The sequence below is a fragment of the Plecotus auritus genome (genome assembly GCF_963455305.1).
Source record: "Plecotus auritus genome assembly, chromosome: 11".
In the NCBI taxonomy this organism is placed as follows: Eukaryota; Metazoa; Chordata; class Mammalia; order Chiroptera; family Vespertilionidae; genus Plecotus; species Plecotus auritus.
The window spans coordinates 47,669,733-47,687,605 of record NC_137777.1 but is presented as its reverse complement, the minus strand read 5'-3'; the positions used below and the strand labels follow the sequence as shown (position 1 = coordinate 47,687,605).

Genomic DNA, 17,873 nt, shown 5'->3' with positions numbered 1-17,873 from the left:
TGTATGCTTAAGCAAATAGAAAAATAAAAACAAGTTTTAGGGAATTTTTAGGTCTAAGGAGGCTTAGACTAAAAAGTTTGACACCAAAGGACACAGGAAAATCTAAAATAGATGTAATGTTCTAATTAAATATGGGTGGCCTAACTGGGAAAATATTTAAGATTCCTACTCTATGAACTTCCTGATTGAGAAGACATGAATGGCTGCTACAGGAAGAAATTAATGGCTGCTACAGAAAAAACTAATATGGAAATATTAAAGGTTAGAGAAGAATTTTGATTCTGTGTTTTTATTTCTAGGTCAGAGTTGTAACCAAATATAACGAGGTGAATGGTATAAACTTACATGATTTATCGTCGACTGAACAGCCTTTACATAATGATTTAGTTCCCGATCCATCATAGCAAATTCAACCATTGCCTTATCCATACTGTATTCACTACTCACTTCAGCTGAAAGAAAGAAAATACAATTATTATTTTCCATTTAAAATGCCATATCTGAGTGAAGTTGCACCAATGTAACGTATATCAATCAATGCTCTAAATGATTTTGTAAAGGTATTACGTTTTTTAAAACTTCCTCGACAACTGGTGCTTCATTCAAAATTCTAAGAACATACCCAGTTGAAAAAGGCTCAAAAGCAGAAAGGTGGACTCAGACTCAGGAGTTCCAGGCTCTGCCACTTACTTGTATGATCTTAAACCAATCACTACACTTTTCCCAGCCTCAGTTCCCTTATCCCCTAAAGCACCCCAGTCATGTACCTACACATGGACTTCACAGGACTGTTAAAGACCAACTAAGGAAGATTTCCACGTCTAATAACAGTAGCTTGGGTTATGCAGGCCAATCCTCCTTTTGAAGACAACTAAAACGATTGGAAAAAAGAAATCTTCTTAAAAACAAAAGAGCCACGAGATAGTAAGAAACAATCAGGACAAAATCTGGGGGGAAATGAAAAAGAAAAGCGGAGCACCAAAGTCATGTAGTCAGCTGGGTTCCGAACCTTCCTCAGAATAAAGATGAGCCGCAAGCAATCCCACCCTGTCCACTGAGCAGAACAGAGGGAAGAGGGAGAGAAAGCCACCCGCTCTGAAAACACGGTGGCCACAGCCAGCCGCCTATACTTGCAGCCTGGGTCCCCCTCACCTGAGTAGTCCTGAGAACCTAAGAACTTCTGATCTTGGGGTGATCCCAGAGTGAGGGTACCCACACATACTCCCCTCTAGAGAAGTCACTCATCCTGGGCCTCAAATAATCCAATAAATGATCATTGAGAATAATGAACAGATTACAGGGGGGGGAGGGAACCTTACCCTAAAACTCACAAGAAAACAAGCCCCCAAGAGTAAGAATCAGCACAAACAGATCCACAAATGTTTCAGATGTTGGGATTATCTGTCAGTCAGAATATGAAGCAACTTCGCTTACTATATTTAAAATACCCTCAGGGAACACGAGACTAAACAGTGACCAGCAGATTGGAAAAGTGCTTTAAAACAGTTTTTTTAAACTCTAAACACAAAGAAAAAGAGAAAGAACACAGGATAATAAACATTTGGAAATGCAGTCACTCAAAGGCCCTTCATTCAAATGTTGGTATTTCTTGTCTATGCTGAAGAACAATAAAACATATCGTCCCAAAGTCATGAAATAATAAAATCCACTTACATTTGGCTTTTAAAAATTATTTTCCTAGTCTTTACCATTAGTCTTTAATTTTACAATAGTTAATTATAAACACATCCCATAAAATATATCCAGAGTTAACCTGCTTCTGGGAGAATAGCTCTTGGTTTGTAATACCTAGACTTTGATAAAATGTTGACAACCTTTTGAAAGCACTTAGTAATGTGCCTTTGACATGAAAATGCTATGAAAAGTTTTGCACAGTAAAATAAACAGGATGATGATTCTTATTATCAAGGTCCCATGGATAATAGCAAGAGTTGAATCGGATAGCAATTTCAAATACAAGGCCAAGGAGACCCTCCCTGTAAAGGAGAAAGTGAGCAATGGCTGGGTCTTTCATAGCATGAAGCCTAAGGGAGGCCAACTGGGGCTACAGGCAGCCTCAGCTAAAGTTCCAGGGCCCAAGAATGTTGGGACAAGCTGAAGAACCTACCTGATGAATGGTGCAGCCTGAGGCAACAAAGGGAAAACACCAGAAGAGGTCAGGAAGCGAGTCCTAAAAATAACTGAGAACCAAACCACACCGGGAAGTGATGCCGTCAGATAACTTCAGGCTAAACCCAGTGTCTTGGTCTATTGCAGAGACCAGAGACTAAAGACAAGAACTAGCAGAGATTCCATAATGGTATCTGGGAGACAGGCCATGAGAATGTCCATATCAAGATGCAAACCTACCTCCACTATTTAAATATTTAAAATTATTTTTGTGATTCTTTTTATTCTTCTGTTAATCCTTATTTCTCTTATTATTGCAATCATAATCTCCTTTTCTTAATATATATTTTTATTGATTTCTGAGAGGGAGGGAGGGAGGGAGGGAGGGAGGGAGGGAGGGAGGAGGGAAGAGAGAGAGAGCGAGCGAGAGAGAGAGAGAGAAACACCAATGATGAGAGAGAATCATTGACCAGCTGCCTCCCATACGTCCCACACTGGGGATCAAGCCCACAACTCAGGCCACGTGCCCTGACTGGGAACCAAACCGTGATCTCCTGGATCATAGGTTAACACTCAACCACTGAGCCATGCTGGCCAGACTATAACCTCTTTTTTTAAATGTTATTTGGGTTCATGTTTCAGAAACACTAGGCTAGGGAAGACAGAGAAGCTGTGTCTTTTTCTAGTAAAGAACTGTAGAAAAAGAAGAGCATATTGTTGCAGAAAAAAGCAAAAAGCCCAAATAAATCCCAAAGAATTCAAGAATTGAGAAGGGAAAAAAGGGATGAACAAATAAAAAGGGAGTTGGTTGTTGACTAAAAAAGTGGTTGGGAGTAGGGGAGTGTGGAAGGACTGACCAGCCAGAGGTTCCTGCTCCTTTATTCCACAGTATATAATCCCACTATGAAAATCTCCCACCTATCCCACGCCTGACACCAAAACAAAAAAACAAAACCCTCCCTAAAAATTTACAGGGAAAGCCCTTCCTAAAAATCCACACCAACCAAATTCTACACTGCACATCCTTCAAGGACTGAGCACAAGCCCTACTCGCTTTTAAACTATGTCAGCCCGGAAGGATATCGCTTAATTTACCACAACTATACTTGACATTGTGGCACTTATAACCATAAATAATCTTGTCTTTTTATATGCATTAATCACATTTCTCCAAACAGATTATAATCCACTTATGGGCAAGAATGATGCCTTGCCCTAACTGGTTTGGCTCAGTGGATAGAGCGTCGGCCTGTAGACTGAAGGGTCCCGGGTTCGATTCCGGTCAAGGGCACGTACCTTGGTTGCGAGCACATCCCCAGTGGGAGGTGTGCAGGAGGCAGCTGATAGATGTTTCTCTCCCATCGATGTTTCTAACTCTCTATCCCTCTCCTTCCTCTCTGTAAAAAATCAATAAAATATATTAAAAAAAAAATGATGCCTTAGTGTTTTGGGGCTCCAACAAAGAATTATAGCACCACTTTCTTCAATATTATTATATGGCCATTTAATTTAATAAATTTGGAAATTAAACCTTTGCCAACTATAAATTGTCCTGCCTCAAATATTCAATTGAATTAAAATATGAAGAAAACATGATATATAGATTCATTTGCCTATTATATTTTCATTGTGATTTTTCTACAAGGAAAGAGGCTGGCACCAATAAAGTGGGGGGGGGGGGGGGAGAGAGCAGGAAGGAAGAGAACCACACAAATGATGTTAAAATTCATAGAATGACAGTTCCAGAGAGGAAAGTACTTCTGTACCACACTCTGCAAGCCTGGTATTAGAGAAAATTGGTGCAGATGATAAAGCATGGACAGTAATGACAACGATGAAAAACGTATATAATAACAGTAGCTGTAGCTAACAATTAGTAAACACTTCATTATGTGCCAAGACTTATGAGCGCACCATATTTACCTTAAGCCTCACAGCAACATGAAGAGGCGGAGAGTTTTATCTCCACTTTATATATGAGAAACTGAAACACTGAGCCAGTGAAGTGACTTGCCCCAGGCAGAGGCCACCTCCAACTCAGGCTTCCTTTCTGCAAAGTTTGTACACCTGCCACCAACACGAAAGGTGCTTAAACACAAGGACAAGCACCTAACTCCTCCAAGAATATCTACCGAACAAACCCTCAGGGGGAGGAAGTCAGGGCCCTGAGCTTCATTTTAGCTCCCTGGTGATCCCTTCCAAGTAGGACACTAGGTACTGCCACTCAAATGTTATTAGACCTGGTCCTGGAAAAGCTTTTCCAAATTCCTTAAGGAGAGGAAACTGATAAAATAATAGTTTCTCCTTTTTAGAAGATTACAGTTGACCCTTGAACTATATGGGTTTGAAATGCACATGCCCACTTGCACAGATTTTTTAAATCATTACTGCAAATGTATTTTCTCTTCCTTAAGGTTTTCTCAGTTACATTTTCTCTAGCTTACTTTATTATCTTACAGTGTGTAATACATATATGTGTTAATCGACTGTTTATGTTATTACCGTGTTTCCCTGAAAATAAGACAGTGTCTTATATTAATTTTTGCTCCCAAAGACACGTTAGGTCTTATTTTCAGGGGATGTCTTATTTTTCCATAAAGAAGAATACGGTACACATTTATTGTTAAATGAAAATAAAGGAAATTTATTACCTGTATACGGTACGGTAGTACAGTAGTTGTCAACACAAACCAGACAAACTGTGAATCCTACAGTATCAAGAATTTACTCATTTATTCAATGACAATCATGTCATCATCTTCTGGAACATCATCATAACAATCCAATTCCTGAATTTCCTGGTGAATTTCTTGTGACTCCATTTCTTTCAGAATCAGTGGACCAAATCTCTCATGTTTAGCAATAGCACTGTCTTTAAATGAGTACTTCTTGTCAAGGTAGCCTGCTCGCAGTGCATTTGCAATGCAACTGTCAGTGATTTTCTCCCATGAATTCTTCACCCAAGTCACAACTTCTTGCAGTTTAGGTTTCACAAAGTTTCCACGCTGATTTCTCTCCATTCTATTTTCAATGTAGTCATTAATTTCCATGCGCAAATTGTCTTTGAATGGCTTGTTTATTGCAATATCAAGAGTCTGGAGATAGGCCGTCATTCCTGCGGGAATCATTATCTGATCTATTTTTCTTTCGTGAAGAAATGTCTTCATGTCTTTAGTGGGGTGAGTGCTGGCTGCATCCCAGACTAGCAGACCTCTTTGGCTCCCTCCCATAACAAGGGGCAGCATTAAATCGACCCACTTCCTTATAACTGCTTGTGTGGCCCAGGCTTTTTCAGTTTCAAGAATAAAAACGCCCAAAACACGTTCAATCTTTTCCTTCTTGCCCTTAGAAATGATTCAAGGTGGGATTTTAGTGCCATCCAGACGAATTGCCAAAATACAGGAAACACGTGCACTTTCGTAAGCAGTGGAGGAAATGTACACTAAGGAGGCACCCCATTGTTCAATTGTTGTTTGAGATGATTGGCCCATAAACACTGCAGTTTCATCCATAGCAATCATGTTGGAAAAATTGTATTTAGAGAAGTCAGCATCATCAATAAAGGACTTGAGTGCAAGTGCTCGATTAATAACTTGAGTATCTTCCAACCTAAACAATGTTGGTAGATCTTCTTAAAGACAGTTCACTTCGCTGAAGGAAATTATCCAGCCAGCGTTGTGATGCTTTGAAGTCTTCGGGGGCTATGTCAAACTGTGGTGCCATTGCAAGGGCAAATTCTTGAATCTGAGCCCTATTCACAACCAAAGCCTTTGCTCTCCTGTCAACAACCCATTCACAGATCAGGTCTTCCAGCTCGGAAAATAATGGTTGCCGACCTGATCCACACTTGCGCTTTTTAGCATTTCCCTTGTCCACTTGTTCAATGAGGTTACCATACTCTGCTCGCCACTTTCGGACCAATCGGATACTCAACATCTTCTCTTTGCAGAAAGCAGTAAGATTTGGGCCCCAAGAGTCTTCCACGATTCCTTTCTTGTATTCCACAGAGTAGCTTTTTCTTTTTGCCCTCATTTCTAGGGGTAAAAAAAAGGAATTGGGGTATCAAGGTGGGGGAGGGGATCACTCAAAATGACACAGGGGGGATCAGAGGGGGGAATCAAAATGGTACAGGAAAATCAGAGGGGGGATTACCATTTTAGTAACCCCTTTTGATCCTGTGTCATTTTGATTGTCCCCTCTGACCCTCCTGTGTCATTTTGATTGTCCCCTCTGATCCTCCTGTGTCATTTTGATTGCCCCCTCTGATCCTCCTGTGTCATTTTAAGTGATCCCCCTCCCCCCACCCCTGTGACACTGAACACCTTCACCAGACATCCCCCCTACCCCTTTATCAGACATTTATCCCCTGGGGCCTGCCTGGGGACTGTCACTGGGCTTGCTGGGGCCTGGATCTGGGCTGGAGCAGGGTCTGCCACTGACTGAGAACCTTCAGTCATCATGAAGGCCGCCGCGAGCATCAGGTAGTGTCACCAGAGACAGACCAGCACTCACCACCTTCGCCGCGTCCCGTCCGCTCTAATCCTCCTGTTCTTCTACACGCATCTGTGAAAGTCTCCTCCTCTCTCCCGCCCCCCGCACACCGCTCACTCCGACCTCCGCTCCGCCTCCACACAGCAGTGACGTCAGGACTCCGCGTAACGTCACTGGTTGCTAGACGCCAGTTGGAGCGGCCCTAGCGACCAGTTTACGGTAAATTAATTTTCATTCTGAGACAGAGCCTGGGGGCCTTATTTTCGGGGGATGCCTTATATTCCACTCAGAAGGAAACCTGTAAGTAGGTCTTATTTTCGGGGGATGTTTTATTTTCGGGGAAACGGGGTAGTAAGGCTTCTGATCAATGGTAGGCTAATAGTAGTTAAATTTTGAGGAGTCAAAAGTAATACATGGGTGTGTTTTTTTTCCCATTGATTTTTAGGGAGAGTGGAAGATAAAGGGAAAGACAAAGAGAAACATCAATGTGAGAGAAACACATCCATTGGTTGCCTCCTGCAAGAGCCCTGATCAGGGCCCAGGCCGGGGAGGAGCCTGCAACCAAGGTACGTGCCTTGACCATAATCGAACCCAGGACCCCTTGGTCCGCAGGCCAATACTCTATCCACTGAGTAAAACCAACTAGGGCCAATAATACATGGATTTTAAACTGTGTGGAGGATATCCACATTGGTCAAGAGTCAACTGTACTGTTTTTTTAATTGAATTTATTTGCGTGACATTGGTTAATAAAATTATGTAGATTTCATGTGTATAATTCTATAATGCATCATCTGTATATTGTATTTTGTGTTCACCATCCCAAGTCATTTATCCCCCCTTTACCCTCTTCTCCCTCACCCCATCCCTTTTGCCCTCTGGTAATCACCATACATTGTCTGTGTCTATGAGTTGTTGTTTTTTACTTACTCCCTTCACCTTTTTCACCCAGCCCCGAAACCCTCCTCCCCTCTGACAGCTGTCAGTCTGTTTTCTATATACATGAGTCTGTTAATATTTTGCTTGTTAGTTTATTTTATTCAATAGATTTCACATGTAAGTGAAATCATATGGTACTTGTCTTTCTCTGACTGGCTTATTCCACTTAGCATCATACTCTCCAGGTCCATCCATGCTGTTGCAAAAGGTAAGATTTCCTTCTTTTTTTTTTTTTTTTTTTAAATGGCTGAGTAGTATTTCATTGTATAAATATACACAGCTTTTTTATCCACTCACGTACTGATGGGCAATTGGGCTGCTTCCAAATCTTGGCTATTGTAAATAATGCTGCAATGATCACTGTTAGTATATACAACTGTACTAAATTTTAACTCTGGTGAAGAGAGTGACCTTCCACATCAGCAAGGCTAACTAGAGGTGCTATACAAGCAAACAAGTCACCCACTGAGTGCTACGAGAATAACTAAGCCACCTCTAGCTGCTGAGAAGCCAAATCAGTCCTAGGCCAAGAGCATGGCAGCAAGAGATGGAGGTGACAGCCATGGACTGATTACTGGGCAGCAAATGAGGAGCAGCAGGAGGGAAATGTTCAAGAGGATGGGGAGAGTGCTGGAAGCACTGAGGGGAGCCCAATGTCAAAACCATTTCTATTTGTCTGCCTTCCTCAGGCAAGCAGGGTCTGGAGAGCTAGGGATTTTCCTAGTTCTTGAATGTGCCGTTCTATGAGTAAGCGTTTAGTCCAGTAACCCTTGCTTGTGCTAACCATCTGAACCTAAGTGATATACTTGAACATGCATTTACAAGCCACTAAATACATGGGCAAGGCTTGGGGGGAGCTCTGTGACTGTGAGACCTGCGTTACACATCCGGTACACTAATTAAGGCACTGTTAAGAAGTTAGTACGATAACTAGCTGAAATATGTCCACCTGCCCCTGCCCCAACAAATCACGTCCAGAGGGCACAGATAAACCTTAATTTACATTATAAGCTTATAACTATTTCTGTTAATACTAATACCAGGAAAAGTGTTATTTAGACCAGGAAGGGCCAAGTGTTATTTAGACCAGGAAGGGCCACAGCATTAAACCCACTCTTAAAAGATGGTTTGTTTCTTTTCTTTTTTCCTATTCAGTGGCAAACCCTAGAAAAATAAGGATAATCACTAAAGGAAAGCTTCTTTTTAGACCAAAGTACTCTGACATTTATGTAATATAAAAAGTATCTGAATGGATGAAGTTGGCCTGCACATAATTTTCCTAAAGTCAAACAAACCTATAATTATGCAATCTGAACAGCCACGCTATTCATTAGACACGTCATCTGTTACTCAATGTCAAAATGCACTAACAGCAATATTATAACTATTACCAACTCTCTCTTTTTGAAGTGTTGATTAGGCATTCAAATTACATGATCAGGAGACATTAAGCAGAAATGGGTGAGTTAGTGCTGCAATCAAATTCAACTGAAAACAAAATTCATGAGAACTCTGTGAGAGTAAGATGATGGCTGAGGCAGGAACAAGTGTGAAAGCGAAGTGGTAACAACCAATGCTGGTTGTCTTGGATATGGAAGACTGGGGCAAAATGAGGGAGAAGAGATAGGTCTGTGAAAGGAAGGGAAGGGAGGAGACAAACTAGTTATTCTTACAGATGTAGACTCAGGTGAGACAAATTCCAAGCCCTCGACTAGAAGATGTAGGTAGTAAGGCTGTAGCACATGTATTCTTATGTAGCAGAGCATGGACACGTGAGTTGATCCAGGATGAGCTCCAAGACTGCCGGATCTATTCACATCTTTATATTTGATCAATATAATGGCCTTCTCTAGGTCACAGGTTAAAAATGGGTGAGCAGAACATTCATCGTCTTGGCTTCCCCAAGTTCAGGTGGGCATGGTCACCAGAACAATCAAGCTTGAGTTCTAGACCAGTGACCAGCTCAGCAAGAACAGAAGGTAAGTGATGCAGCTCAGAGTTGTAGCTTCATGATCACCTCTTCCAAATAAGGCTCCTCCTAGCCATAGCTGTCCTACAGCTGCAGCCCAAGGCAGGCACGACAGAGAAACAAACCCGAGGCCCAGCCATGAGGTTGGGGAAGCACAGCTGAAATAGGTCCCAGAGCCAAGCAAGCTCCCTCTCATCCACAATAGAACCAAATGCTTCCTTCTTCTTCACAAAACCATGAAACTTCCTTACCTTACAGCTGGGACGCGCGCGCGTGCGTGCGTGCGTGCGTGTGTGTGTGTGTTAGAAAGGCGCACCCTGAAGACAAATTTCACCTATGTATCTTTGCAAACTTTTTGTCCCAGATTCAACTGCAGTTTTGCCCATGGCCAATATGTTTCCTGCAATTTTGTCCCCAACAAATAAAAATTGCAGAATCAAGTGTTTTGTATTTTTGGGTTTTTTTTTGTTTTTTTATTCTACAGAGTCATGTATAAGCATATCTGAATAGGAACAATGCCAATTATATATAGTTGATTAAATTCAACTATGTGCATTTTATTAGTGAAATACCAGATGAAGACAAAGCAGCCATTTAGGGTTCTCATGGGGTTGCTGACTCCAATTCAGCATGAATCACACATTCAGGAGGATCTGATAAATACTCAGTGCCTTAAAGTGCATATTATTCTGGGAAGGAGTAAGGAAGGCAAGGAGGCAGAGAATCACCTCACTGTGTTATAAATCTCCTAGAGCAGATGTATATAGGAGGGAGATTTTATTTTATGAAACACAGAATAAATATTTCCTAATCTCTTCAAATTAAAAATTGGTTCTTCTATATTCTGTAAGTAAGACATTTCTTTTCTTTGGATAAACTGAAATAAACGGCAGCATAAATCATACCACCATTCCCTCCCTCCGCAGTAAACTCTTCCTCTGAAAAGGGAGCCCCAACTCTCTCTAGCAGCACGGATCTCCACACACCTTCCTCCAAGAGTAGCTGTGTGTGTGTTTTCCTGGCAGCCTAGTATTAAGCAATCGGTATACAGTCATCAGGCTTTGAGTTTAATGACTTACTCACTGCTTGAGCAATATTTAATAGAAACTTGGTTACTTCTCACTACACTGTACTTTAGTCATAATTATTCCTCCACACAGATATTAGTGTGGTAAAATTAAAACCAAATCCACATTTTATAACTGCTTCCCACCAGAAATAATAGTGGAGAGTATAACAGTGTCTGGCACAAACTAATAAGCAAGTGATCCTTTTATAAACAGTGAATATGGGGGAAATCTTCAAGAAATATTGACCTTTCTAATAATTTTTACCCACCTATACAATCTGCTTATAATACAGAGAGGAAAGTTGTATATCACAGTAACTCAAAAAGCCAGCTCTCGAGTCAGATTACTTTCAAATCTAGGCTCCTTTGTTAGCTCTGCAGTCTTCAGCAAGTCACTTCACCAGCATCTCAGTTTCCTCTCCTATATAATGGGTAAAATAACAGTATCTAACTCACAAAACTGATATGAGGACTAAATGAGAAAATGTAGGTAAAATGATCAGCATAGGGCCTGGCCCACAGTCAGCACTAACAAAATATTATCTGTCATTAAAATTATCCCAGAATGGATAAGTACTTTGCAAATGTAATTAATCTTAATGCTAAAAGCATTCTGCTCTTAGAACCAAGAAGTATCAAGTGAACATCACCTCCTTAACTTTCAGTTATTTTTACTAACTTGAGCCCAAAGCATTGAGCTAAACTCACAAGACTGCGATGCTCAATGAGAAGCTTTGTAAACACACGCGCGTGCGCGCGCACACACACACACACACACACACACACACACACACACACACTGATGCCCAGAAACTCATGTACCTAATAAATCTTTATTGAGCACTTAATACATGTCAGGCAGAGGATAAAAATGTTTTGAGGCGGAAGGAGTGGCTAACACTGCCCACGGACGGCAGGAAAGATTTAGCAGGAGGATAAATCTGCATCATGTCTTGGAGGATGAGTAAGTGTGTACCAGATGTTCACCAGACTGGGGTAGAAGCTAAAGAAATGCCCTCACGCCTCTCCACAGAGGGTGACTTAGAGATTAAGTGCTCAAAGCAAACCACTGGGCATGAAGTGAGGAGAGAGACAAAGATTAAATCTTCACTGAGCGCTGACTATGTGCCAGGCACTTTGAACACACTACTCAGCCTAGTCTTTGTTACAACAATGTGAATTAGGGATCATTAGACATAATTTCGAGATAAGAAAACTGATGCTCAAAGAGACTAAATCATTTGCCTCAGGTCTCACATTAACAAAGGGAGGAGTTTGGGATGACCTCATGTGTGACTTAAAGTTAGCATGAAGGCACGTGCTATAGTATCTGAACTGCTACCCAGGAAAACTAAAATACACTTAATGCAAAAGTCATGGAATAATGAGTAACTGCTTCTCTAGCTAAAGGAATTCTCCTAAACATTAACTTACTTTAAGAGAGAGCAAGAGAAAGTGAAAAAGGAAGTCTGACTCACTGACTTAAACAGTTCTCAGAGTAATGGAGACTATCTTTCATCATATAGACAGATATTTCCTTTGAGAGCATAGTTAATATTCTCGAAACTACCATGGTCAAGTTATAACTCAAAGTGTTGCTTGAAGTAAATTCTAGGAAGAGTTGAAGTCATAAAATCATAGAAGTCAATCTCTGGATACAATTTAATCTCTGCCAGTCATCAAAAGCACTATGAACCCTAGATTATGGGAATCTATAATTTCAAAACATATCCACAGATGTCTTTGGTTACCGGTTATTAAGTCCCTAACTCTTTACTAGTGAAGTCAAGTCTCTCTTTTACTTGACTGAAATTCTTTTTCTATACCATTCTTGTCTACTTCTTCCTATTCACCATAAAGAAATAGTGAACTCAAGGCAGCAAGCAAAATTCACAAGAGCATTTCCCAGCCAACATAATTTCTAGGACTTGGCTTTGCCCAAGTTCTACCTACAGTATAAGGCTTGAAGGCTCAGGAGGAGGCTTAAGGAACAGAACCTGGCTTTGATTTCTGGTTCATGACCAAAGTGCCAGCATGAATTTGTGGCAGCAAAAATCAAAAGAAGTGAGGCTTAAACCTCATGTGGTATTAAGAAAATTAAATGAAAACATAAGTAAAGCACCCAACATAATGTCTTAAATTCAGTAGACAGGATAAATGGAGCCTCTCTTTTGCTGTTTAACTACATGTGCTTGGCAATATTCCCCAAAACAAATCTTCTTTTCCACTTAAGCTAGTATCAAATCATAGAGTCATCTCACCTACTTTTTAAAATCAATAAAGCATACAGCTAAGAAATTGGTTGAGCATATGGTTGAAAAATCCAAACGTGGGTCTCCAATCCCAAAATTCCCTCCTTACAGGCAACCATTGCTAAGAGGGTCCTGGGAACGTAAGCTCATAGAGATAGTCCATGTAAAAGGCATCTTCTTGTAAAAGGACTACAGAAATGAAAATACTTATAGAAGTAGCAGAAATAAGGAATATAAAATGGCCCAACTATTCTTAGAATGCCTCAAGTTGAAAATCATGTGCCCTAGTCTTCAGTAAGTAAACTTGAATAGAAAGTTTGGTGTCAAAATGTTCATCTATAATAATAAAAGCATAATATGCTGATTAGACCAAATGTCCTTCCAGACGACCTTCCAGACGAAGCCGGGGCTGCGAGGGAAGCCCATGTCCCGGGTGCCTGCCAGTGGTTGGAGGGAAGCCCAGGTCCCAGGTGCCAGAGGAAAGTCGGTGCCGGCCGCCAGGGAAGGAAGGCCTACTCTTGCACGAATTTTGTGCATTGGGCCTCTAGTTCTAAAATACTATATAATAAAAGGCTAATATGCAAATAGACCAAACAGCAGAACAACCGGTCGCTATGACACGCACTGACCACCGGGGACAGATGCTCAATAGAGGAGCTGTCCCCTGGTGGTCAGTGTGCTCCCACAGGGGGAGCGCCACTCAGCCAGAAGCCGGAATCATGGCTGGCTAGCGCGGGAGCGGTGGTGGGAGCCTCTTCCACCTCCGTGGCAGCACTAAGGATGTCTGACTGATGGCTCCCAGACTGTGAGAAGGTGCAGCCGGTGCACTGGGCCTCTAGTAAAACATAAAAGGCAAATAAATATATCTGGGAACACAATGTGAACATATTAACAACAAGAAAGCCGTGATGCTAAACAAAGAATAGAGTATGAAGGCTAAAGGGAGGGTCTTCCATTCACTCACTTAACAAATATTTACCAAGCATAGCCCAGTGTGCTTGGAGACCTAAAGAAAGCGGTAACAAGGCAAACACTGTACTTACTCTCAGAGTTTTACAAATTTCTAGTCCATGCAAAATTTCTAAAAAGTCCTAGTATGACTATCTGCCTTTGTGTAACTCTTGGTGGGATGGGGAAGCTTGTTCCACTGCTGAACACCTCATTATTAGATTCCTTCCAAAGACAGAGCTGAGCTAGCACCTTCCTAGAACAATTCCAGGCAATGACAACAATAGTTGAATGGCTCTTTCACACACATTAATTTATTTACACCTCATAACCTGCATATACAGTGATTTTACTCTGTTTTATACAGTTGAAAAATTGAAGCTCAGAGATGTTAAATGATTCCAATGAAGTCATGCCTCACTATCAGAAGTAGGACTTGAACCTTGATCCTCAACTCCAGAGCTAAAGAAGAGCCACCTGCTGGTCCACACAGAGCCAACTCTTCCAGATCACAGTCCTTCAAAGACCTGAAGGTGGCTATTAAATATTTCCTACCCTGCAAGTTCATTGGCTGACTTGCCTTCAAGGTGGACTACAGAATAAAAAACAAGAATTACTGCCAGGGGGTTGACCAATGAAGACCATGATAACACTATTATTACATGTATACCACTGAAATCATGGGTTAACCTGTCGATAAAAAAATTCAACAGAAATGGCTATTAAGCAGACCTCTCCTTTCCTATACTAGTACCACTGAGTCTTTCCATCTAAAATTCAAAACATAAGACTGTGAGATTTCTATGTTTCTGAAATCTGGCATTCCTTTTCATTCAGGAGGTGAAGGTCTTTCTGAATATCAACCTGTCATCCAAATAGCAGCTAGTTTACCCTATGTCCTATGATCCGTAAGTTTGACAAACTTGCCTCTCTTGGTTTTCTTTCAATTAGTTAAACAATAGCTAACATTTATTGAGCACTTACTATGTGAGCCAGACACTATGCTAAGCAATTTACATGCATCATTTCATTCAATCCTTACAATAACTCTGTGAAAAGGACACTATCATTATCCCCCTTTGCTGAAAGAAAAAAAAAAAAATGGACTCAGAGAGGTTAACTACTTTGAACCAAGTCATACAGCTAATGAGCTATGGAGGAAAGACTTAAATCACAGACATAAATGTAAAACCTAAAACTATTAAGCTTCTAGAGAAAATTGTAAGGAACTTAGGTTTAGCAAATACTTTTTTTAGATATAACACCAAAGGACATCCATAACAGAACAAATTGATAAACTAGATATCATCAAAATTAAAAACTTCTGCGTCTTCAAAACAATCTGTTAAGAGAACAGATTGGGTGAAAATATTCACAAACCATATATCCAATAAAGAACTGTAGTCAGAATATATAAAGAACTCTCAAAATTCAATAAAAAAAAATAGCCCAATAACAAAGGGGAGCAAGATTTGGATAGACACTTACCAAATTGGTGAGTGCCAAATAACCACATGAAAAGGTATTCAAGATTATTGGTCATTAGGAGACGAAATTAAAACACTATGTGATACCACTGCATATTTATTAGAGTGGCTAAAATTAAGAAGACTGCCCATATCAAGTGTTGACAAGGATGTAGAGTGACTAGAGAATTACCTTAATGTATTGCACACATAGGTTCCTAATTTTCAGAAAACTATAATATTGCCAAAAAAGTACACTTTACTGTATAATCTAACCAGTTAGTATAATTTAATCTTATCATAATTATTCAAAAGGGACTTCAAATACCATATCTCTGTGTTATCATTACGGTTTTACTAGTAAAGTATGGGAACTTGGGTTAACTAATTTTTCATGTAATAGATATCAAAGAAAGCAGCATTTTTATCTATAACTAGTGACCCGGTGCATGAAATTCGTGCACATTAAAAGGGGATTAATTAGAGGAAATAATTTAATATTGCTATTTGCCCTTTCTCTATAATAGAAGTGTCAGAGATGAAAGAAAATTAGTAAAATGTATATGAAAACCTTCCTCCTGTTAGAGTCTGGGGCTCACCACGGGACCCAGAGTCAAGTCCCCGCCCACCCACATGCACCTCAAAATCGCGTGAGACCCAGACCCGGCTGGCCCCCCCCACTGGGCTAGATCCAGACCCGGCCAGTCCCACCCTTGTCAAGCCCTGCCAGGCAGGGGGCACAGCCTCAGGTCCCCTGGCCTGGCGCCAGGACAGGGGTGTAGCCTGAGGTCCCCCAGCCCAGACCGGGGCCGGGGGCGTGCCTTTAGGTCTTCCGTCAAGCCCTGCCAGGTTGGGGACACGGCCTGAGATCCCCTGTCAAGCCCCGCTGGGTGGGAGGCATGGCCTGAGGTCCCCTGTCAAGCCCCACCAGGCGGGGGGGGCACAGCCTCAGGTCCCCTGGCCCAGCACCGGGAGGGGGGTGCAGCCTCAGGTCCCCTGGCCCAGTGCTGCGGCAGGGGGTGCAGCCTGAGGTCCCCCATCAAGCCCCACTGGGCAAGGGGTGTGGTCTGAGGTCCCCTGGCCTGGTGCCGGGGTGAGGGGTGCGGCCTGAAGTCCCCTGTCAAACCCCACCTGGTGGGGGGTGCAGCCTGAGGTCCCCTGGCTTGGCGCTGGGGCAGGGGGAGCAGCCTGAGGTCTCCTAGCCCAGCACCAGGACAGGAGCGCACCTTGAGGTCCCCTGACAAGCCCCGCCGGGCGGGGGGGCGCAGCCTGAGGTCCCCTGTCAAGCCCTGCTGGGTGGGGGAGGGCGTAGCCTCAGGTCCCTGCTGATTGCTTGTTAAGGCTCCTTATTGGAACTTGGCCTCAGCTGTGGGTGCAGCCATCTTTGTGACGGAGTGATGGTCAATTAGCATATTCCCTCTTTATTGGATAGGATGACCTCATGAGAGTATTGATTGCTTTTTATTATAATTTGTTTTCTCGAATTCAGTGGTCCTCAAAGTGTTGTCACCAGACCACCAGTATCGGCATCCCCTGAAACTTGTTAGAAACCCAAAGTCTGAGGCCCTGCCACAGACACTGATTCCGAAACTCTAGGGTGGGGACCCGCAATATGTATTTGAACAAGTCCTTTGGGGTAATTCTGAAGCCTGGTAAAAGTTGAGATCCATTGTTCTAATGTATGTTTTAAAGTTAAAGGCACAAATTGCCTTTTCTCTGAGATGTTTTAATGAATTCACAGAATTTGAAAACAAAAAGGAACTATTACTTCAAATCCACATTTTCAATAAATCTCAAACTCAACCAGCTATCTCCCTATTTCTATACTTACTGAATTATTTTAGGCCTTTTATTAAGTTGTAAAACCAACACTGAATGTAACATCCCATAAATACTGCACTCTACAAAAGCCTCTGTTTGAAAACCAATTTTCTACTTCAATACCCTAAGCCATTTACTCACATCTATTTTTGCAACTGCACCCAACATTCCTTCCAAGTTTACTAGGTTTGCTTCTAATTTCAGCTACAAACTTTCATTCTACAGAGAACATCTGTGCAACTTTTAATTAGGCTCATCTAAATGGAATGGATTTTAAAAATAACTCTAGTTATAAAATTTTAATTGTTTCATAAAGCTACTTAAGATAGAAGTAGAATGAAAGTGGAAATGATATTGTACTGAATCAGGACATCTGGGGCTGTCAGTAATTTGTTCAGAGACCTTGAGTTAGTAACTTAATCTTTCTGGGGTTCACTTCCCTCACTTGTACGAGGGAGTTGAGGTAGATGACCTGTGAAGTCCATTTCAGGTCTAAGAGTCTATAAATCTGTGATCGTACTGTTATACTCTATGGTATTTACTTTCACATTGATATGATGTTGCCAAATTGTTTTCTTGCATAGTGTCTATTTTTATCGATTTTAAAATTGCTTTAAGACATGTGCTTCTTCTTATGGTTCAAGAACATCACTGTAACACCGCTTCCTAGAAATCTGAATACTACAAACTATAAACACACGTGAACTCTTAGTAGCTGAAGCACCAAAATGACAATGTGATTTTTAACAGTCTCTTTCCTCTTTCTTGAACTGTTGAATTTAGCTCTG

At 41.4% G+C, this 17,873-nt stretch overlaps 1 protein-coding gene across 4 annotated transcripts in view; it reads right to left on the bottom strand.

The window, feature by feature from the left end:
* NSMCE2 (NSE2 (MMS21) homolog, SMC5-SMC6 complex SUMO ligase) overlaps positions 1-17,873 on the bottom strand; it is a 228,045-nt gene that overhangs the window by 177,090 nt on the left and 33,082 nt on the right. For all 4 annotated transcript variants that reach the window (XM_080646211.1, XM_080646208.1, XM_080646210.1 and 1 more), the window contains exon 3: positions 346-452. In XM_080646211.1, coding sequence (XP_080502337.1) covers positions 346-452 — 107 coding nt within the window. The remainder of the gene's footprint in view (positions 1-345; positions 453-17,873) is intronic.